The 23,612-nt window shown below is 42.3% G+C and overlaps 1 protein-coding gene and 1 long non-coding RNA gene across 2 annotated transcripts; one reads left to right on the top strand and one right to left on the bottom strand.

The window, feature by feature from the left end:
* Positions 1-5,113: 5,113 nt before the first annotated feature.
* On the bottom strand, positions 5,114-7,189 carry LOC145430352 (uncharacterized). Its single transcript, XR_013910879.1, has 3 exons — positions 6,782-7,189; positions 5,604-5,709; positions 5,114-5,252 (listed from the first exon to the last, which is right to left on the bottom strand). It is a non-coding gene; the product is annotated as an uncharacterized LOC145430352 (long non-coding RNA).
* A 156-nt stretch (positions 7,190-7,345) lies between these two features.
* On the top strand, positions 7,346-11,267 carry kcnj2a (potassium inwardly rectifying channel subfamily J member 2a). Its single transcript, XM_026177911.2, has 2 exons — positions 7,346-7,565; positions 9,530-11,267. Exon 2 carries the CDS (start codon positions 9,775-9,777, stop codon positions 11,050-11,052), a length of 1,278 nt encoding a protein of 425 aa, XP_026033696.1. The 5' UTR covers positions 7,346-7,565; positions 9,530-9,774; the 3' UTR covers positions 11,053-11,267.
* The last annotated feature ends 12,345 nt before the right edge of the window (positions 11,268-23,612 follow it).

Below are 23,612 nucleotides of genomic sequence, written 5' to 3'. Positions count from 1 at the left end.
CCCAAGGACACAACGACCGAGACTGTCCAAGCCGGGGCTCAAACCGGCAACCTTCCGATTACAAGGCGAACTCCCAACTCTTGAGCCACGATCGCCCCATGTGACCAAAATTGTATAAGCAGCAAAGGAATTTCATGAATGAAATGTACATTTTCCACTTTTGAACTAATGACTTTTACCGTTTCTGTGTCTAAACACGGGCACAACAATGCAGTGTAAACACAAACCTTTGTTTGGCTTATTGTCAAAATAATACTGATAGTACAGCACCTGAGCATCCGGTTTAGTACAACATTTTTTACCGCTTATTAGGTGGAGTTCTTAAAACTAGAGTTCACAGGATCAGAACATTTATCTGAAAAACACTGGAGATGAGTTCATCCACGCTCGACTACACTGGGGTACAACCAGGCTGCAATAACCACAAGCACGTAACTGTGATTACTGATTACCATGCTGACTGGATTGGGTTTAGCGGGTGTCACTCTGTGTTAAAAACACAAAGTTGTAAAACTTGCACTGAGAAATTTTTATGAGGCAAAAGTGATCATATGTATGTGTCCTTAAGGTTAAAAAATGAGTAATTATGAGCCAGGATGAGATAATCAAGAACAGCCTCTAAAGGGGAAGGCTATATGACTTTGACTCAAGAGGTCAAATATTTAATGTAAAGTTTAAAGTCTTGGCGTTGCTGATGGCAAATAAATTGAAGTCATGCAGGTGACTACAGTAACATCCCATATTATGATGTAAGTCAAAGTTTATATAACACACAGGGAAAATGTTCTGTTCTTTTATGTTTGTGGTGGAGGAATCTTTGTTTAGTAATTTTAAATAAAACCTGCTCGTCAAGCCATCTTTCTCTCTGTCTTGCACACACACAAACAAACTCATTTTTATATCTTAATTAATTGACATAATGCTTCCCTAGCCGCTTACCCTAACCATCAAAAATGAATGCCTAACCCTAATCCTTAGCCTAAACCTAACCATAACCCAACTGTAACCCTGACACTAAAACCACATTTTGAGCCTCAAAAATGCCTTCAAACGTGTGGGGACTGGCATTTTGTTCCCATACACACACACACACACACACACACACACACACACACACACACACACACACACACACACACACACACACAGAAACTTGTTTGCTTTTTGTTAAGTTAAAAAAAATGCAGATGCATAAATATTTTATGATTTGAGGAAGAGATGCGGAGAAGGCACTGTGGAAAAAAAAAAAGTATTTCCAAGAAGATTTTTGTTACATCTGAAAAAAATGCTAATTATAAAAGGCTACCATTGTCAAAGATTTTAAAAAGTGATGCTTACATATATGGTTTGTGTATCAACTTTGATGATCATCCCTAAGATGGATCATGGTTTGTGTCTGAGAACAAAAGCTTTGATCGGGAAAGTCACTTTAATGTGAAGTAACCAGACAGACAACGATAACCAGATGCTCCTGCCCCACACGCTGCTTTGTGGCTTTGATTTGCACCGCTGCAGAATCCCATTAAAAACATGTATTCTTTTTCATCACGTATGTAAAACTGGTCAGTTCCAAGCGCTTGATGTTGTTCAGGCCATGGTGATGTTGCATGCTGCTTTAACGGTCTTCCCGTCAGGCAACTCAATCGCTCAGTTTTGTTCACTCAGATTCTGACTGTGTTAGAGGGTCCGACCAGCCTGGGCACGCTCTCAGTGGGCCTGATGATGCACCGTTCACCTGTAACTCTTCAGCTTTTGTTTGCTGATGTCTTCAGACAGTTTGTATCTTGCACGGAGCTCTTCAGCTCTTCTGGGAAGGCTTTCTGAAGATACTGTGGAGATTTTCACTCATTCATTTAGAAGAACATTCTTGAGGTCAGATGCTGATGTTGGACAAAAGGGCCGGGCTTGCAGTTTTCATGCTGATTCATCTCAAAGGTGTTTGATATGGTTGTGGTCTGTGTGGGCCAGTCAAGTTCTTCCACATTATACTCATCCAACCATATCACTATGGAGCTTGAATTGTGCACTGGAAAAGAACAGAGTCTTCCCCAAGCTGAAGCACAGGATTGTCCAGATGACCGAATTCACCCACTGGCCGGTCTTTTTAAACATCTATTTATAGACGCAGTGATTTTTTTCCCCTTGAAACAAAACAAATACAACTGAAATAACGTCACAAACTTTCAGTAACACTTCACGCTGATCCTTTCATGATGAAACAGAACTTTTGGCTGCAGCTGCTTGTAAATAAAGCCTGACTTCACATTTGGAAGCTCATCTGCAACTGAAGCAAAATTTGTTTTCAGATGAACGGCGTCATCCCACAGAGGCCCCCAGGACGGCCACAGTTTAGTTTTTACAGGCCTGTCTGACCCCCTCTGTCTTATGATCACCACTGACCTCACTGCATAAGGACATTTGATTGGCTTGTTATTAGAATAGCTAAACATACACTGTTATTACAGTGAAACCAATGAGTCACTAATTTCATGGCTTTTAATGATCCTTGATGTTGACACAATACACAGAGTACCTTGAAAGCCACATTCTTGTTTTAAAGGAGGGACTAAAGAGAATTATAATTCTCAGCATCAAGAGAAAGTCCAAGTAAATTTGTAGTGTTGCTGACGAGCGGCGTGTGCGGAAGTTGGTCGATGTGAAGAGCAACATGAACAACTCTCCCTTGGACAGAGGCTTAAAAACATCTACAGTATAATTACTTTCTGTGCAGCATCTGACAACTCCAGCCACACCCATCACTCGCTGTATAGATGCCGCAGCGCCATAAAGATGTGATGCATCATTCATGAGTTCGAGTTGTATACAGGTGTACCATCTTCCTATGGCAATAATGAATAATGCAAACTTTATGCTACTACCTGCAGAAAGAAGCAGGAGGAGAACATAGAGGAATCTAGTCTGTAAGTGGAGATTAATTTTGAGAAATATAAAGAACTTAAATCATGTAATATGAGCAGAGGTGTTTCCAGGATTTTACAAATGGGTGTGGCACGTGCCCCCCAGAAGGGTTACCGGACATCAGAAAATTATATCAGAAATAAACACCAAACAAAATCAATTGAATACTGGTTGACATTCTGCTTCTATAAACATGTGAGATTCAATTTAAAATATATATTTTAATATCTGTATAGCAACAAAGCACAACAACATTTGCCTTAAGTCACTGTATACTGTAAGATAAGGACCCTACAATAATACAGAGAAAACAGAAAGACCCCAACAATCAGACGAACCCCTATGAGCTAGCACTCTGCTGACAGTGGGAAGGAAAAACTCCCTTTTTACAGGAGGAAACCTCTAATAATAATAACAATAATGCATTTTATTTGAGGGTGCCTTTCTAAAACCCAAGGTCACCTTACAAAGAGAAAAAGATATCAATAAAACAGTAGATTAAAATTAATTAAAATGAAAAAACAACAACAAATAAAAACAAAAAAACAAATAAACAAGATTTGACAGCAAGTAGGATCTGTATTAAAGCGAGTAACCCAGTTTAAACAAGTAGGTTTTGAGCTGTGACTTAAATAAGAGAAGGGAATCTATATTTGTTAAGATGGAAGGAAGTGAGCTCCAGAGCCGAGGAGCAGAGCGACTGAAAGCTCTGTGCCCCACAGTGATGAGACGAGCAGAAGGAACAAGAAGATGAGTGGTAGATGAAGATCTGAGAGAGCGGGAAACTGTGGTGATATGAAGCAGATCACAGAGATAAGGAGGGTCAAGGTTATGAATGCACTTAAACATGAGAACTAAGATTTTAAAGCTTATCCTGGCTTCTATGGGCAACCAGTGAAGCTGTTGAAGAATTGGTAATATGGTCTCTTAAGGGAGTACGAGTTATGACCTGAGCTGCAGAATTCTGAAGAAGCTGAAGTTTATGGAGGGACTTATTGGGGAGAGCAAACAAGAGGGAGCTGCAATAATTGATCCAGGAAGTAATAAGACTATGGACAAAGATTGCAGCAGCATGGGGAGTAAGGAAGGGACGAAGTCGGTTAATGTTACGCAAGTGAAAGTACGCAGACCGGGTTATGTAATTAATGTGAGACTGAAATGCGAGAGTACTGTCAAGTATGACACCCTAACTCTTTACCTGTGGGGAAGGAAGGGTGGGGGAATTGTCAATATTAATGGAGAAACTGTGAAATTTGGTTAAGATAGAGGCTGTACCAATGAGTAAAACTTCTGTTTTATTACTGTTAAGTTTGTAGGAGAACCATGATCTAATCTCCATAAGGCAGTTCGAGAGGAAGGTAGGTGGAAGGGATGAATTAGGTTTGGAGGAAACCTAATTTGCCGTATAGGCAAATGCTAAGGGCGCCGTCCATCAGGGGGCGCCACGCCAGTGCCACAAATGTTGAAAAAAAAAAAAAGTTGGTACTATTATTTCTAAATACAAAAAATAATCCCACGTTAATTAAAATGCAAAGTAAAGCTTATTTAATAGAAATATTATTTGTTACAACATTACACTACACTGCTGATGTAGGGGGGCGCCACCTAAAATCTTGCCTAGGGCGCCAGATTGGTTAGGGCCGTTTCTGCCCATAAGGGACAACTTGGCAAAGAACCAATTTGTTCCTGCTTTGTTGCCAACAGAAAGCCGTCTCAGTAAGTTTAGACTGTGTTGAAGAATGAAGTTGCTCATACCAAATGTTGACTTTCAATGTCATTAGACTTGTAGAAAACTCTGTTTACTGTATTTCCACGTATACTTGCACACTGTAATAAATCATTGCATCCATTTCCATAGCAAAAACAAATAAATGGGTGGTTCAAGACTTTTGCACAACAGTTTAGATAGATAGATAGATAGATAGATAGATAGATAGATAGATAGATAGATAGATAGATAGATAGATAGATAGATAGATAGATAGAATGCCTTTATTGTCACTGTACAGTTGTACAATGAGATACAGACCATCTCCTGCAAAACTAATCATGTTTTGTTTTTTTAAATTCCAAGAAAACTGATTTAGTTACCTCTATTTTTATCTTAAACTTAACACTAAAGCCTGCTGGCTCCCATGGGTTTTAGTTTTTTAGAGTTTGCACCTTCTAAAATATGTTCAAACATGTGTTTGAGCTCTGGTGGACAGCAGACACACGCCTGTGCTAGCCGAACCAGGGAGGACCGCCACAGCTTGAATGAAGACACTTGTATCCAACTGGGCATTTTCTTTGTCACATATAGCCCCGTCATGATCAGCTTCCATGTGTGTATTCTGTGTGACAAAAACATAAATCTACTATTAAAAGATGAAATACATTATAAAGAGCAGGTGAGATACAGCTAACAGTTGTCTTTGGACACAGAGGACTTGCTAACATCTGCTAAATGAAGCTAGACCATAACACTCCCCACCAAGTCTCAGCTATAGCACAGAGGCTAACAGTAGCTTGGCTAACAGTAAAACACAAACAGACTTCCACACATAGTCAGTCTCTCTCTGTATAATCGCTTAAAGACAGAAAATTGGACCCAGAGTGTACTGGAAAACAAAACAACACAGCACTCATCACTCCTACAGAAATAAATATATTCAGATCTATATTTATACACATGCATTACTTACTCTTGGCATTAAGGATGCAAAAAAGCAGTTTTGCAAATGTTAGCTCTGAAGATCCAGCTTTTGTTCCTGCTTGTGGTGGGTCCACATTAGGAAACATGATTAGAGACTATAATAGAGACACAAAGAGCAGAGTAAATATGAAGCCAGCAGCCATTTAGCTTACATCAGGAACACAACTGGAAAAAGGAGTTCATGAGAGCTGGCATGACTCTGTCCACTGGTACCAAAACCAGCAGCTCGAAGATTAGCAATGAATTATATCATGTTTATTCTCTGCATAAAACAATTTGATGGTTTAAAGCGGGGATACTGTTCATGCTCGTTAGGATAACTGGTGAGTCTACATTGGCTGTAGATGTGACCGCATGTGGCTGCGTATGATGAACTGGTGAGCTGTCCAGGCTGTAGCCCTCCATTCACCCTCTCAGGCTATTAAAAAGGCCAACAACAATCATTATTGGCCAGTGGCTCAGAAATCTCAGCGCCTTCTCAGTCCTGCATTAGTTTAAAAGGCTAAAAACACAAGCATTGGAGTGCAAAAGGCTGAAAAATCTAGTCTTTACTGATGTCAAAACGTTGTAATTAACATCAAGACTCTACCGTGTTTACATATTTCATCTGAATTCTCCAGACATGGTGCTGCCGTGACACAAAGCTGCTTGAAGAGGTCAGCCCGAGTTCCCCTCTGTCACATTTCAGAGCTCTCTGTGTGGGAGGCACTGGTGTGGTTAATTCCAGTCTCCAGCTCTCCACCTTGTGGTCCACATGCAGCACCGACCCGCTGCATGTGTCGCTCCCTTTATTGCTGGAAATTGGGCATGGAAAGCAAACACACATAGGGCGCACAGCTCACTGACACAGGTGGTTTGGGCTAAATATATGCGCTGCTATAAATACCCAGAACTAAAAATAAAACTAACAAAAGGCTTGGTGAAAAAGCACGCAGTTGCGGGTAATGTTTATCATGAATTAGTAAGCAGGAAGAATGATTTAGTCAATGGCTTTAAGGCAGCACAACTACGAGCCTGACCTAAAATTATAGGGCAACAGATGCACAGTCTAAACATCCGAAGCAACTCGATAGCTCAGTGGAGAAAGACTGTCATATCATAATACAGGCATGTAGGCCTTTATTGAGTGAGTCATTCTTTCCAACAGAGCACATTTTCCATACTCACATTAAAAAAGAAGATCTAAGAAAACAGCGAATATCACAGAAAAAAAAAAAGAATGACAAGCAAACTGTCAGGAGCAGGTGGGAAGAGGCGTGGAAGTCCCAGATTCCTCGAGTTTGAAAGGGATTAAAAAACGGATTTTCTTCTGTTTGTGTTACTAGGATAAAGTAGTTGCACACCACCTTTAACGCATTTATCTTAGCCGCAAACTTCATCCAAATGTACCACGTGGACGTTTTGTTTTCTAGACCCATGAAAATAATATTTATATTTATGCCGCTTCGTGTTTTAACTTTTCGCCCTCACCCCTCGTTTTTTATATTTATCGCGTCGTGGCCCAGCTACAGTGTAATTGCTCGCCATTCCTTCTTGTTGTGTCCTGTTCTCATCGCTCGCGTGGATCAAACGCTCGAAATGACAGAAAAAACAGCGAGTTATTACGCCTCTACCACGGTGCGCGTTCGCCCCCCCCCCTCCCTCCTCCCAGTCATTGGCCGGGCGCGGAGCCGGTGGGCGGGCCGTGCCGGTGCGCTACTGTTTAAAATGCTTTGGGGGAACTCAGTGCGAAGCACATAGTAGAGACCGGTCTTCCAGAGAGATGAGAGAAGGTTTGTGGTTTTATCCTGTTGATTCCAAAATAATAATAATACAAAACTGAAAATAAGCAGACGCACGGAGACGACGCTGGTTGTAAAAGAATCCGCAAAAGCCCCCCCAAAAACCCAAGAGGAAGTCTGGATTACTATTTCACCGAGGTGATTCCAACCGGTCTACAAATGAGCAACAGGTAGATGAGACGATATTTTCTTTTAAGTCGTTCCTTGTACAGATCTACTGCTCTTGCGCTTTAATGTAAGATGTTATGCTTTATTAGGTGCTTTACGCATGTCTGAGGAGCGTGTGTGTGATGGTTTGATTCTCCACACGCAAGCTCCCTGGCTTCTCTGTTGTCACAGAAGTCAGATGGCCCGCCAAAAGTTTGACTTTATCATGTCATAACCGCTTCAAGCTTCACACTGAGGTCCCGAGTGTGACGCTGCGGTTGAAGCGAAACCTGCGGGTCTTTGTCAGTCTGAGGGTCTGTCCGTCTCTGTGCGGGTGATTGCATCAGAAGGCAGCTCCTTTTTTCCCCTCGCACCTGTTAACATTTGTCGCTGGCATCTGGTGCAGCCTGAGAGCAGCTCTGCCCGCCTCTTTACGATTAGATACTCTTTTAGCGACGTTTAAAAGGCTAAAAAAAAAGTGTATACAGCAATAATAATAATAAAACAACAGTTTTGATTTTGAGTTTACTTATTCAGGAAATGTTGTACAACTGTTTTTTTTTCTAAAATAGTTAAAAATTGTTAAATATTCGGTTGTTTTGAATGAGAAAAGGAAAACACGCTGTATTCGTGCAGTTTTTCTGTACTGCGCACTTAAGCCACCGTGTGAAGAAAAAATACACACTGGTCAACAGTGCAGCTTACACTGCAATCAGCATGCACATTAAATAATGTACTGATGGGCTGAACTTTACTCAACTGTGCCTTCTCTCGTTTTTTTGAAGTTAAATCAAAGTAAGTAAAAGCCCAAATTGCATCAGCCAGTTAAACATCCTGCAGGTGTGAAACTTCAGTATGACTCAGCTGTGGCAACATATTCTGTGCTTTAAGGGTGCATGTGATACCCTCCAGGCCCGGAGGAACTTTCTGCTCTCTGCTGCCAACTTCTTTCCCATCTTAAAGCCTCATGCCACAAGGAGAAATCGATCCTAACAAACGCAGAAAAAACATAACAGGGCACTGGAGGCAGTGCTAGGTCGATATAGACCCTGTTGCTAGGAAAATTAATGAGAGGTGTTTTAGTTGTGCTGAGAAAATCCTCGTGGGGCAGCTGTTATCGCAGCAGAGAGGAGAAACCCCTGAGGGCTTTCTGAACGTCAACAAGCTGCATGTCTCTTATGCACACGTTTTTTCCTCAAAACCTATCGAAAAATGACAAATTTCCACCCTGAAACTGACCTGGTGAAAGCTGAATCAAGTTGAATGTTTTCACACATTTAGTGTCTCCTTGAAACCTTAAAATCTTTCTTACTAGCTAGATGATGTCATAATAATGGTAGTAGTACATAATAAAATGAACTTTAAGTTGCGTTAGCTAAACAGCTCGGGTGATTTTCACCTCACTGAGCACCTAGATGCATCTACGTCTGATTTTTTATTTTTTATTTTTTTGGGAGGGGGGATTTTCAGTCGCAGGTTGTTGTGCATGCTCAAATTTTGCTGAATATTGTTTGAGGGATGAGAGGAAGGAAAATAGTTTGCATATCTGGGCTTTCTCAGTGTAAATAGTTTACATAATCCATCAGCAGTGCAAGACCAGCAGCACGAGATCCCATAGAAACACAGCAGCCCGCAGTCTGGCAAGAAATGACCAGGTCAGCATGGCACAGCCAAGAAAAATAAGTCCACTTTGTAAATGGCCAATAACGGGACCTGAGTGCAATTACTGTGTGGCCTCTCTCAGTGGAAGCTGAAATGTTAGATGAGGGTTAAATATCACTGTTGTTGTTTGTCATAACAGGATGAAATATTGTTGGCACAGAGGTGAGCTTTTCTGGCCCCGTGTATTAAGTTCTTGATGGTTTTTCTCAGGCTGCATGCACGTCTGACAAGCTATTGGGATTTCATGTTCAGCAGGCTCACTTACCTTTATGTATCTGGATGCTAGTTTTCCTAATTGACACCTTCTGTCTCTGTTTCCTTGTAGCACTTGACATTGATGAGGCCCAGTCGCCCAATGAAAGAGGAGTGACCACTTCACCCTCCTTTTGTTGCACTGCATCCAGAGGCCAGTGAGGCTGAAGAGGGATCCCTTCAGCCCGCCTCATTTTGTAACCATTTCCTCTCTGAGTTGGTCCCAGAAGTGTTTCAAAACTGTTTCTCCAACGCTTTTTCCAGAAACTTAGACTGTTTTCCAAAGCAGAAGCAGCACAGCCCTCCCAGACTGAGGTGATGGGAAGCGTGCGAGCCAGCCGCTACAGCATTGTGTCATCAGAGGAGGACGGCATGAAGCTTGCCACAATGGCAGTACCCAACGGCAACAGCAAGGGCAAGGTGCACACGAGGCACCAGCCGCAGAGCAGATTTGTAAAGAAGGACGGTCACTGCAACGTGCAGTTCATCAACGTGAGCGAGAAGGGTCAGCGGTACTTGGCTGACATCTTTACCACATGTGTGGACATCCGCTGGAGGTGGATGTTCATCATCTTCTGCCTGGCCTTCCTCCTGTCCTGGCTGTTTTTTGGCTGCGTCTTCTGGCTGGTGGCCATCTTTCACGGGGACTTAGAAAATAATGACCATCCATGTGTCTCCAATGTTAGTAGCTTCACTGGTGCCTTCCTGTTCTCCATTGAGACTCAAACGACGATCGGTTATGGCTTCAGATACGTAACGGAGGAGTGCCCAGTGGCTGTCTTTATGGTGGTGTTCCAGAGCATTGTGGGCTGCATCATTGACGCCTTCATCATTGGTGCAGTCATGGCAAAAATGGCAAAGCCCAAGAAGAGGAATGAAACACTGGTTTTCAGCCATAACGCTACAGTGGCCATGAGGGACAACAAGCTCTGTCTGATGTGGCGTGTGGGCAACTTAAGGAAGAGCCACCTGGTCGAGGCACATGTGAGAGCCCAGCTTCTCAAATCCCGAACAACAGCGGAGGGAGAGTACATCCCCCTCGACCAGATGGACATAGATGTGGGCTTTGACAGCGGAGTCGACCGCATCTTCCTGGTCTCCCCGATCACCATTGTACACGAGATCGATGAGGACAGCCCTTTCTATGACATGAGCAAACAGGACCTGGAGAACTCGGAGTTTGAAATCGTAGTCATCTTGGAGGGCATGGTCGAGGCGACGGCGATGACCACACAGTGCCGAAGCTCCTATGTCGCCAGTGAGATCCTCTGGGGCCATCGCTTTGAGCCCGTGCTCTTCGAGGAAAAGAACTATTACAAGGTGGACTACTCCCGCTTCCATAAGACATACGAGGTGTCGAGCACCCCTCTGTGCTGCGCCAGAGACCTGGCAGAGAAAAAATTCATTCTCTCAAACTCCAACTCCTTCTGCTACGAAAACGAGATGGCTCTGGACAACAAAGAGGACACAGACGAGGGGAACGGGGGCAGCGTCGGCCCTGATGGCACTCAGACAGACAACATCTCAGAGAGCGAACATAACCAAGCCATGGTGCCTCTAGAGCCCCGGCCTCTGAGACGAGAGTCCGAAATATGACTGTTAAGACATCTCGTGAGAGATTTTCCGAGAGTCGCATCTCTGCTCTGAAAAGGCACTACGAGCCAAGCTGGGTTAGAGTTAGAGGCCAACCCAAACGGTACTGCTGTGGAAAGTGGCAGTGAGGTGTAAGACTTTGTCCTGATGAGTCTGCTTGAACTTTGCATACAGCATGACAAAACACAGCACTATGAACCACTTGCATATCGCAGAATGAATTCTCCATCAAGTCCCCATGAATGTGTGCTCAGTGTCCGGTGACTGCAGAGAGGACGGAGGCTATTGCAATGACTTGAAAACTGCAGGCATGTCTCAGTTGCTCTGTCCAGCGAGAATGACGCTCTTTCAGAAAGGTGTTTTGTTTTTTTGTTTTTTTAAGTTCTCTAGTGCTGCTAGAAAAAGTGGAAGTTACACAAAAAACCCTTTAAAACACTTTCATTTTGACACTGTCACAGAACCAAAGAGTTAAGAAATCGGATGTCTGGAACAAAGAAGGTACACGTTGTTTGTTCATGAGCTGGCCTCATAGCAGATGTCACTGAATGCAGTTTTCGCCTGCAATAACCTGTAGAGAACTTTCCTTTGACTCGATAGCACTGATTCTCTCAGCTTTGTGCTTTTGCAGAAAATGTTTGAGCTGGTCAGACTGATAGAAACATGCCTGCTTGCGTCAAGAGAGCCGAGCAGGGTAGTATTAACGACATCAAACTGACAGAAATCATTAATTTAAACTGAGACTGGGGTAATATGAGAATCTGAATGTTCTTAAAAGTGCTGCTATGATGTTGCTTCTTTTTTTTTTGATAATGACTATGACAATGCCAAAGAGTATTATTAATATTATTATTATTTTTATTATTATAGTTATGTTTCTGAAAAAAAAAACAATTAGATTTGGTACAGAAAACGTAGAAAGTTTAGGCCGTTTAATGTAAGGTTTGTTTTTCAAAAACGTGTACAGTTTCTTTTCTTTTCTTTCTTTTTTAAAATGTCGATTATCTGTATCTGGAGCCATTTCATCAAGCCGTAATCTGGACCCGTGTAATGAAGAAGGTGGTCATGTAGTGGTAAAAAAGCAACACTGACGAGTTCTTTTGATGGGCCAGATTTTTCATCTTAAACACAAGAGTTCATTTCAAGGCAAACCTTTATTTTTAAGGTTTGAAAATACGAGTCAGTGTATTGGTGTCAAAAAATCAAATACACTAAAAGAAATTTTTAAATAAATAAATATCAAGTCTCTACGTACAGCCGGTTTCCCTTTGTGCTGAACTAGAAATCGGCCTCAACACCACTGGAGTTTTCATTCTCTGTTGTAACGCTTTTGTTTTACTTGAGAATGTAAGATTTCAAAGAAACAAAAGTACTGTAACTGCACAAGAGTTTGCATCAATACACGTTTATATCCTGTATCTTTTGTGACAGAAAGCCGCTGGGCTCAATAGGCAGATCCTACACGTGTAAATACCTCCCTCCCTGTTGCAGTTGTTTTGTATCAGTCTTCCAAATGTACTGCAAAACCACAGAATGTACAGATTTTGTATTATTATTATTATTATATTGTACATGGTATTATATTGTTCTTTTACAATAAAAAGTCAATCGGAATCAACTCGTGTTGCTGGTTTAAATATCTTCTAAAGGGGCAAAGACTATTTTGCATTAATTGTTGCAAATGCAAACACAATGTGAGTGAATTCAGAAGCATCAATTCTTGCGGTACTGTAGAAGTTTAATTTCCGGAGGAAATGATGAAAAATCTTATTTTGAGCAAAAGTCTGTAAAATTTCTCAGCATCTTTTGACACTTTTTATTCATTTTGGTAATAAAAGACATAAACGCCCAACTAAAAAGCCTAAAAAGTGCCCCGAGGCTTTTTAAGCGGTGAGAATGGCTTCAAGAAGGACTTTGGTTTATCTCAGGCAGGATGTTTGGTTTCAAAGTGCGTCGATAGCCTGGTTGGCACCATGTTAGCATTACTCAACTACCCCTAACAGACTTCCGTCACTGGTTCAGCTGAAGATCATAAAATGGCTATTGTCTACTGGAATGAATGCTCGTAAAGAACTGATAGAGTAGATCAACATTTCATTCAGAAATTTTTGTGCCCCTGTGTAATAATGTCTTCATGTCTTCTATAATAATGCATGGCAGGGTTAGTGGCTGCAGGCAGTCAGTGCAATTAGCTTTCACATCAACCTGCTTTTTTAGTTAGTAAGTCATTTTTTAAATATTATGCATTTATCTATTCATCTATTTACATTCTACAAATGAGACTTACAGACTAACTTAAGGAAACAAGAAGGGAAAATGGATCATTATCAGCATAATTAAACCCAGATCCACAGTCTCTTATTCATGGATTCATCAAATTTAGTTTCTTTCCTCTTAAATGATTTTTAAGATTAAAGGTGCAATTCATAAAGTAGCACAACCCAAAGCTTAACAAATGTGTGACTCTCAGGGATCGTGCTGGCAGTCGTGGCTGTGACACTAACCAGCCACCTCGTCCTGCTTCCCACCAGCCCAAGAGGGATTAACACCTTCTTTTTCCTCTCTTGCTTCTGCATACTTGGGACTCATCCATCTCTCATCCTGCCTTCCATCACTTTCTCTCATCTGTCTTTGTCCTTTGTGTAACATCTGTTCTCTAGCTCTCTCTTCTTTCTTTTATTCATTATGAGTCATCATGAATTCAGCTCAGAATCACGGAATAAAGTCTTTAACAAGTTTGCCTCTCGGTCAAACTATTCAAAATTTCAGACACTTTTCCGTTTACATTTTTACATTTTCACTTTGCTCATTTACCAACATCATTTAACGGCTTAAATTTGTATAGATGGATCCAAAAAAGCCCCAAAATATTGTATCTCTTTTGTAAAAGGTGCCAAAGAACAATCATATTTACACTAAATGTTCATCCATCCATTTTCTGCCACTTATCCAGGTCGGTCACACAGTGGGAAGCAGTCTAAGTGGACTGAAAGTACCCACTAAACCAGTGACCCCCACCCCCTCCCGGCTGTGCCAAGAAATTCTGACCACAAACGCTATGAACAGAATCGGTGACAAAGGGCAGCCTGACAGAGTCCAACCACAAGCTGGACATCCTGCCAGTGATGTGGACCAAATCTCTTACTGCGATTAAAGAGGGTCTGAATGTCCCGCACCAAAACGCCATTCATTCTGGATTGGGCATGGCCGCCTCTGTTGTGAGCAGGTGTGGCTCAGTATGTCGAGCTGCTGTCTGCTAAGAAGGTTTGATCCTCGACTCTTTTGAAATCGGCCCCTAAAGCTTTATTTGCTGTGCGAGTTTACATGAGATATAATCGAGTTTGTGTTTTATCGTTTTAAAAGCGCTTTGAGGTCTCAGTAAGAGTAGGAAACCATACATGTATGAATACAAGCCGAAGATGTGGGCACCTTACCATTTGTTGTCCGATGTCAGATGTCTCCCTGATGTTGTCACATGATGGATAAGAATCTGAAACACTGCACATTTCACATTTGTGTTCAGAGCTGATGAGAAGCATTTCATTGCAAATAAAGAGGAAACATTATTCCCATGCTTTGCCTCAGCTTCTTCAACCTTTGCTGGTTTTATTTAACAGCGCAGACATGGAAAAAAAATCTGGAACTCACCCCAAGTCAATGGAAAATTCCTTTACTGCTAAGGAAGACTGACACGAATGTCAACTCGCGGAGTCAGTACTATAGTCGGCTTTGAACGTGATGCTGCAGTGTATGTGTGTTACTGTGTGCTCCATTCATCTTACATAATGCAGCTACGCTATCTGATTCATCTCAATCACATCGAGAGGGGCAGACAGAGAAAATGAGACAGAGTTCTTTCAGTTGCTTATTAAAATCAGGATCTGTGTTTCATATTTCCTTCACGAGACATAATTTTAAATGGAATTTCATGCTTTGATCCACAGCAGACAACACAAAGAGGAAAAGATTAAAATAAAAAGTGTATACAAGTCCAGAAATCCTCCTTCTTTATGTATTTTGTTTTGGGTTTCTCTGAACACAGAACTTGGCACCAGTTTACCCCTGAAGGGCGACACTGGTGGGAAAGTAAGGAGTTACTTTCCGGTCACACCATTTCATATTGCATTTATTTATTGGATTATTAATTTAAAGTTGTGACCAGGAAAGCCACATTGAGGCTTACTTCCTGCCTGAAAGGAAGAATAGTGGCACATTGTTGAGCGCTGTGTGGAAGCTCTTACTGCTGTAGGTGCTCTCACTTCTGTGTTTCTATTGTGCGGCTCTACTTGCGCCCTGTTTATGAAAACAATAACACTGTGTATCAGTGGAGTAAACATCCAAAGGTAAATGTTAGGCCAAACTCTATTATTCCTGTGTAAACGCCTGAGATATCAAATATCCAAACAGTTTACTTTTTATCACTATTTATTTGTGTTTTATACATCACGCTCAGCAGCTCGTTGAGCCCTGTTCAAACTTTCAGAGCTACGACCGTAATCTGGAAACAACAATGCAGGAGTAAAAAGCTTGGACCTGCAACACAAACACAATCTGTGCTCCTGAACTATAACCGGAACCCCTGGCTTTTATCGAAGCTTCTGGGAACCTGACGTTCAAACAGCCCCAGCTGTTGCCCAGACCTGTGATCCTCGCTGTGTTTTGTCTTAAGCCCAACCAGAGTCTTCCTGCTTCACACGGACCCCCGCCTGGTAAGACACAAAACCTCCATCGCTTAAGGTGGAGGGCTTGGAGCAGCTCAGATGCTCCAGGGCGGGAACGACCGAGGTCTTAGGTCAATTAAGACTTCTTGACCTTGCTAGTGGAGTGTTTGAGTTATGACCCATTTGGACCGAGTGGAAATTCTGGCTTCCTGTTGCAGAATCACAGTGTTGCTCGTGACGACATTATCAGTGCCTGCTTCGTGCAGTCAGCTTGAAAAATGGTTTTCCTCCCGTGTACGTAATACTTTCCAAAACAATGGAAGTGAGAGCTGAAGAGCTGTAATAATGGGAGAACGGATACAATCAACTGAAGGGTGTAAAGCCGTGCTCATACTTGGCCAGTACTCACTGACACAGAGCATGTTAGGAAAAAGCTGCTGGAGGAGGAATCGAATGGCAGCGTTAAATCAAACATTCAGCTGAATCTGAGGCTCCATTCAGCTTTACAGTGAAGTGAAGCCCATTGTTTAACTGCTGGGCTACAATTTTGTTGTTTTTGGGCAGCGGCAAACGGCACCAGGGAGTAGCTGGTGAGCTAATTAAAGCATGTAGGAAGTGGTAAAAATAAGTGGTAGTGTTTGTGAACAAGCTCTGCACACTGATTTGACAGAGAGACACATAGAATAAATAAAAAGTCTGTGATTAAAATCCTAAATCTGCATAGAGCTGTAGTGCAGGCCAATAGTTGCCTCATCAAACAAGTGCCAATCTGCCCATCTATTATCAGAAAGGCTCTGAAACTCATCCCAGGTGAAATAGCATCTATCCAATTCAGGGACACAGAGGCTGGCGGGTGGGGCGAAAAGCGAAGTACGCCCTGGACAGGTCACCAGTCGTTTGGCTGTCATTCATGTTTTTGGGTGAACACTAAAAGACAGCATATCAGCACAAACACCTCATGTAAAGTGTCAGGCATGGTGGTGGAGGGGTGATGATTTGAGCACCTTGCACTCACTGAGACTACGTCCACACTGGCCCGGATAGATTTGAAAACGAATCCACACCATCGTTTTCAGAGTTGTGCGTCCACATTGAAACGGCCCAAAACGCTTACGTTCCAGTACTGCGCATGCGTGAAACGCAAGAAGATTCGGCCTGCCTCGTTTCTGTCTGCCGTTTATTTACTTTCCGGCTCTTTGAAACGTCGCGGCAAAAGGTCGAGGAAAAGCACCGAGTTTTTTTAAACGGACTAACAATGAGGTGGAGTTGTTGCTGCAAGTAACACAAAAATCCAAAGTTGCAAAAGCGAGTGAGACTTAAAAACTTTGAAGAAAAGCTACCTGGAGTATGTACAGACTGATATTAATCTTTAGTAGGGCTGTCAAAACTGACTGCAAACAAAACAGCTGCTGTATAATGCCCTCTGCTATCTTAGTTTAATTGGTCACATGACTGCATCATATGACTAACATGTATCATCGTTTTAGAAAGTCTCCGTTTTTGAATGTCCACACTGCAACGCAAAAGCACCGTTTTCAAATGTATGCGTTTTCGACAGCGTTTTCAAAACGCCTCGTTTTCCATGAGTGAAAACGCCGTCTCAGTTTGGACGGGAGGCCAAACAGAGAGAAAACGTTTTTCAAACGAAAACGTATTAGTGTGGACGTAGCCTGAGTCAACCATGGGCTACAGCCTGGCCCAATCTCAAGCACAGCAGCAAGCTGCTTTGGTTGAGCGCAGACCTCAAACTTACTGAAACGCTGTAGCCAGGCCTTAAGAGAGCTGCGCAAAAGCCAACTCAAAACTGCAGAAAAGTTGTAGATTAGAGTGAGTCAGAATTCCTCCACAATGAATGATGGTTGTTCTACAAGTTATTGAGTCACAGCATGTAGCTAGTTTTTCACAGGACTTCTGTGAAAACTTAAATTTTTTCCCTGCTCAGTGTGGTCACCACCTCTTCTGGATTTTTCAGATATTAGTATATACTTTTGTACATTAAGACTTTAACACCTCTACGGAAGAGGATTAGGGCCACTGGAAAGAATTCTGAGAAAAAAGTCAGAATTCTGAGAAAAAAGTCAGAATTCTGAGATTAAAGTCAGAATTTTTTTTTTTTTCCAGTGGCCCTAATCCTCTTCCGTACACCTCTCTATAAATGTGTCATATTAATAAATAAATGCAACTATTTACTCCAAAAGTACAAACTCAGTGAAACAAACTGTAGAGAAAATAACTTATCTGAGATTAATTACCCTTTTCTGAAACCTCATTTTGATCCCAGTGGTATCTGTTGGGTTTTTTCAATCCATCCATCCACCTATCCCAGCTGTCTTAGGGCAAGAAGCAGGGTACACCCTGGACAGGTTGCCAGTCTGTCGCAGGGCTAACACATATACAGAGACAAACATTCGAGCTCACATTCACACCTATGGGCAATTTAGTGTTTCCAATTAACCTATCCCCACTAACTGCACATCTTTGGACTGTGGGAGGAAGCCAGAGTACCCGGGGAGAACCCACGCAGACACGGGGAGAACGTGGAACCTCCAGACAGAAAGACCCCGGCGTGATGGTGGAATTGAACTCAGGACCTTCTTGCTAACCACCGTTCTATTACTGCAGTAACCTGGTGCTCAGGTTACTTTTCAGTATTTTATAACATTTAAACATGAAATTTAGAGGCTGCCTGAGCATGTATGGATGTATAGACCACCTAAGTGCTTTTACAATCAGCAAACATATAGTGTTTGATTTCCTTTTAAAAAGAACTAATGCAAAACCACAAATATCTGACTGGAAGTAATTGTGTGTTACAGAAACATTTGCAGTTACTGGAATATTAACAATAACGCAGGTGATAACGGCGAATCCTAAACGCGCAGGCCTGCAGAGACCCAGTGGAATTTTCCGAGGAGCTGGCGATCCAACTCTAAACGCCTCACTGCAGCTTTGCTTTGAAGCCCCGCCAGCTGTAGTTGACCCTCATTTGGTGCGATGCCAAATGCCGTCACTATTGCAGACAAAACTCTGCCATCATCCTGTAAATAAATGGACTTTAATCAGCTTTCGATTCTTTATAAATGCCTTGTCATAGTGGCGTTTAGTGGGAAGCCACCGCCTTTAGAGGCCCCTGCCTCGGGTTTCTGGGTGACTGGCATGCTGTAGAGGTCTGCTGGCATTGGTGGCATTATTTGGCAAAACTGAGAGCAGTGGGCTTGACAGATAGGTGCTTTGTTATTTCTCTGCTCAGTGTTGTTGACAGACAGGCTGCAGTCAACGACAAAGAAAGCTCACTGAAGTATCAGTAGCAGCACAACGGTAAGGACACTGTGTCCTCTTCCTCGGTCACAAAAAGAAAATTACAGCAGACTGTGGGGTGGGATCCACCTGTCTAGTTTTACACAGGTGAAACTGCAGGTTAGTAAGCAATATGTCGCTGTTATGTCACATCTTGAATAATTTATTAGCATTTCCAACACATTTCTGCCTTGTTTATGGCCTTCTTTGGAAGCAAAATTAGATCTCACTATGCAGCTGACCAGATGAATCATATCCCCCAAAGAGGTGTCTCCATTTCCTGCATCTGCTCACAGGCAGAACAGATACTAGAGAATTTCACACTTTACAGAGGGAAAACAAAACAGGTACAACAGGGAACGGGAAAACATTTAACTCTTTGTTTTTCTGCAGCTGGATGCCATGTTTCTCCCCGAGCTGAACAGAAATTAAAAACAGGGCTGGAGCAAACGATTAAAGAAAGAAACCCTTATGAAAGAAAATCACGAAATGCTCAAGTTTGAGAACCTGCAGAGATGACAGACGTAGCCTCGTCATAGACGTGTGGAAGGTTTTTGAAGTTTTTCCAAATCATTAAGTGTAGCCTGGCTGCATGGCTAAACAAGGTATTCATGCATCCTTCCTGAGGGATCCCGAGACACTCCAAGGCCAGAAAAATCACCTCAATCTTTTTTTCCCATTAAATCACATTGCAATAATAATTGTTGCAATAACAATGCCAGAGGTTTTCTGTTTTAACAAATAGAAACCTTTGATAAACATCAATGTGTTACTTTTGTTCTACAACATTACGAGACATGTATGGATTGTTCGATGATCACGCTTCAGAAGCTTTGCAATTTTGAGACTGCTGCATCCCTCTGCAAGATATCTCACTATTTTTGACTTTTCTTAGCCTGTCAAGTCCTTCTTTTGACCCATTTTGCCAAAGGAAAGGACGTTGCCTAATAATTATGCACACCTGATATAGGGTGTTGATGTCATTAGACCACACCCCTTCTCATTACAGAGATGCACATCACCTAATATGCTTAATTGGTAGTAGGCTTTCGAGCCTATACAGCTTGGAGTAAGACAACATGCATGAAGAGGATGATGTGGACAAAATACTCATTTGCCTAATAATTCTGCACTCCCTGTAGAGAAGCATGGGTCATGTCCAAATGAATTTAAGTTGATCATTCTACAATGAGAAAAACATTCAAGACAGTTATCAGACCTGTCAGGAGTGGATGTCCCTGCAAATTCACCCCAAAGTCAGAATGTGTAATGCTCAGAAAAACAGCAAAAAACCAAGAGAGCTACATCTCAGAGTCTACATCAGTTAGCACATGTTAAAATGTATTCAAAAGACTGAACAAGTGTGCTTAACTTTGAAGGGTTGCAAAGAGAAAGACTCTTCTCCTTAAAAAGAACAACTTAGGTTCACCAACACTTCTTGAACAACGTCGTTTGGATGGACGAAGTCATGTGGAGATGTTCTCTCATGCAATTGCCCAGCCATAATCCAGACCTCAACCCAACTGATTTATTATGGTGGGACCTTATGCATGCCTGTAGATCTCAGTGTACTAAAGCAATGGTGTAAGTTCTTCTACAATGATGTGGGAAACTGATAAAGTCAAACTGAAAACCATTACTTCAAGTTATTGCTGTCAAAAGTGGTTCCACAAACTATTAAATGGTGGCGTGCACGTAGATTTAACTGTAGAACAGGACCAGATGATCTTTTTAAAACCTTGAAAGATGGTGCTTTTTTCACACGACCCCATTCCTGTGCTTACCTTAACATCTTGACACACTCTGCAAAGGATCAAGGCACTTTGCTCACTTCAGAAGAGGTATGGCACAGAATCAAGAAAGTGTATTACAGGGAGTGCAGAATTATTAGGCAAGTTGTATTTTTGAGGAATAATTTTATTATTGAACAACAACCATGTTCTCAATGAACCCAAAAAACTCATTAATATCAAAGCTGAATGTTTGTGGAAGTAGTTTTTAGTTTTAGCTATTTTAGGGGGATATCTGTGTGTGCAGGTGACTATTACTGTGCACAATTATTAGGCAACTTAACAAAAAACAAATATATACCCATCCATCCATTCGCTTCCGCTTATCCTTTTCAGGGTCGCGGGGGGCGCTGGAGCCTATCCCAGCTGTCATAGGGCGAGAGGCAGGGTACACCCTGGACAGGTCGCCAGTCTGTCGCAGGGCCAACACACAGGGACAGACAACCATTCACACTCACATTCACTCGCACATTCACACCTAGTGGCAATTTGGATTATCCAATTAACCTATCCCCACAAATATATACCCATTTCAATTATTTATTTTTACCAGTGAAACCAATATAACATCTCCACATTCACAAATATACATTTCTGACATTCAAAAACAAAACAAATCAGCGACCAATATAGCCACCTTTCTTTGCAAGGACACTCAAAAGCCTGCCATCCATGGATTCTGTCAGTGTTTTGATCTGTTCACCATCAACATTGCGTGCAGCAGCAACCACAGCCTCCCAGACACTGTTCAGAGAGGTGTACTGTTTTCCCTCCTTGTAAATCTCACATTTGATGATGGACCGCAGGTTCTCAATGGGGTTCAGATCAGGTGAACAAGGAGGCCATGTCATTAGTTTTTCTTCTTTTATACCCTTTCTTGCCAGCCACGCTGTGGAGTACTTGGACGCGTGTGATGGAGCATTGTCCTGCATGAAAATCATGTTTTTCTTGAAGGATGCAGACTTCTTCCTGTACCACTGCTTGAAGAAGGTGTCTTCCAGAAACTGGCAGTAGGACTGGGAGTTGAGCTTGACTCCATCCTCAACCCGAAAAGGCCCCACAAGCTCATCTTTGATGATACCAGCCCAAACCAGTACTCCACCTCCACCTTGCTGGCGTCTGAGTCGGACTGGAGCTCTCTGCCCTTTACCAATCCAGCCACGGGCCCATCCATCTGGCCCATCAAGACTCACTCTCATTTCATCAGTCCATAAAACCTTAGAAAAACCAGTCTTCAGATATTTCTTGGCCCAGTCTTGACGTTTCAGCTTGTGTGTCTTGTTCAGTGGTGGTCGTCTTTCAGCCTTTCTTACCTTGGCCATGTCTCTGAGTATTGCACACCTTGTGCTTTTGGGCACTCCAGTGATGTTGCAGCTCTGAAATATGGCCAAACTGGTGGCAAGTGGCATCTTGGCAGCTGCACGCTTGACTTTTCTCAGTTCATGGGCAGTTATTTTGCGCCTTGGTTTTTCCACACGCTTCTTGCGACCCTGTTGACTATTTTGAATGAAACGCTTGATTGTTCGATGATCACGCTTCAGAAGCTTTGCAATTTTGAGACTGCTGCATCCCTCTGCAAGATATCTCACTATTTTTGACTTTTCTGAGCCTGTCAAGTCCTTCTTTTGACCCATTTTGCCAAAGGAAAGGATGTTGCCTAATAATTATGCACACCTGATATAGGGTGTTGATGTCATTAGACCACACCCCTTCTCATTACAGAGTTGCACATCACCTAATATGCTTAATTGGTAGTAGGCTTTCGAGCCTATACAGCTTGGAGTAATACAACATGCATGAAGAGGATGATGTGGACAAAATACTCATTTGCCTAATAATTCTGCACTCCCTGTATAAGCTAGAAAGGAACCCAGGGCTAGGATGAGTGGTGTCCAGCTTGTTTGGATATGGATACCAGAACATCATCTTGAAACTCTGGCAAGAACCAGCGGCTTTGTTTTACGACACTGAGGCTTCAAAGTTTTCTAATTTTATGTATTAGAACAAAATGCAACAAAGACCCTCAGAAAATCGTTTAGCAACTTTTTCCATAACTTTTTCCAACACAGCTCATTTTTCTAATCATGCGTACAGAAAGACGATGAACACGTTAAGGAAGCATTATCTCTCTGGGGAATGCAGCATTACGGACACACAATAAAGGTTTCCGAGTCAAAGCATCGCAGTTTGTTCAACAAATTCCAGTTCTGATCCTCCTATTATTCGTCTATCAAATGAGCATGAGAATGTCAGGTTGGCAAAAAAGCCAAAGAATGCGAATGATGTGAGAGGCGGTGTGATGTGGTTGCGTAACACCAGAGTCATTCAGTCTTTTTGTTGCAGATCACAACGGGGTAACAATGCACCGCACGGGTTAATACACCTTGTGGTATGAAACAAACCTCAGCTGCTTCATTTCACTGACAACCACACAAACACACACATACATGCACTGAGTAATGGCCAATTAGGAAGCGTTCCCGTCATCATCACCATCATCATTACAAGGCTGCATCGTTTTGTTAATTCAATCCAGCCTCACTTGTTCTTTTTATAGAACATGACACGGACACTGCAAACATCAGTGGGCAAGCAACGCTGAACAAATCACATCAGAGACGAGCTTTTCCCTCTCAGGTCTGCTGCTGGGAAAGAGAGCCGACTGCAGCCGCCATGAGCAGGCACCAACCTGAACGCATACAGTAAACAGTGACATGAGGATCAAGGCCGCTCTGCGTAATCAGATTCAACTGCAGTCGCTACGTCTTAAACGTGCTGCCTAATTACAGTTATAGAAAGTGACGTGTGGTAAAAATAA

Source organism: Astatotilapia calliptera, chromosome 8 (assembly GCF_964374335.1).
Source record: "Astatotilapia calliptera chromosome 8, fAstCal68.1, whole genome shotgun sequence".
NCBI classification, from domain to species: domain Eukaryota; kingdom Metazoa; phylum Chordata; class Actinopteri; order Cichliformes; family Cichlidae; genus Astatotilapia; species Astatotilapia calliptera.
Note: the sequence above shows the minus strand (reverse complement) of the source record. Positions and strands in the feature narration are given on the sequence as shown.

What these genes read in the sequence shown, in the direction of transcription:
- kcnj2a (XM_026177911.2), top strand. Translation starts at nt 9,775, where the DNA reads ATGGGAAGCGTGCGAGCCAGCCGCTACAGCATTGTGTCATCAGAGGAG.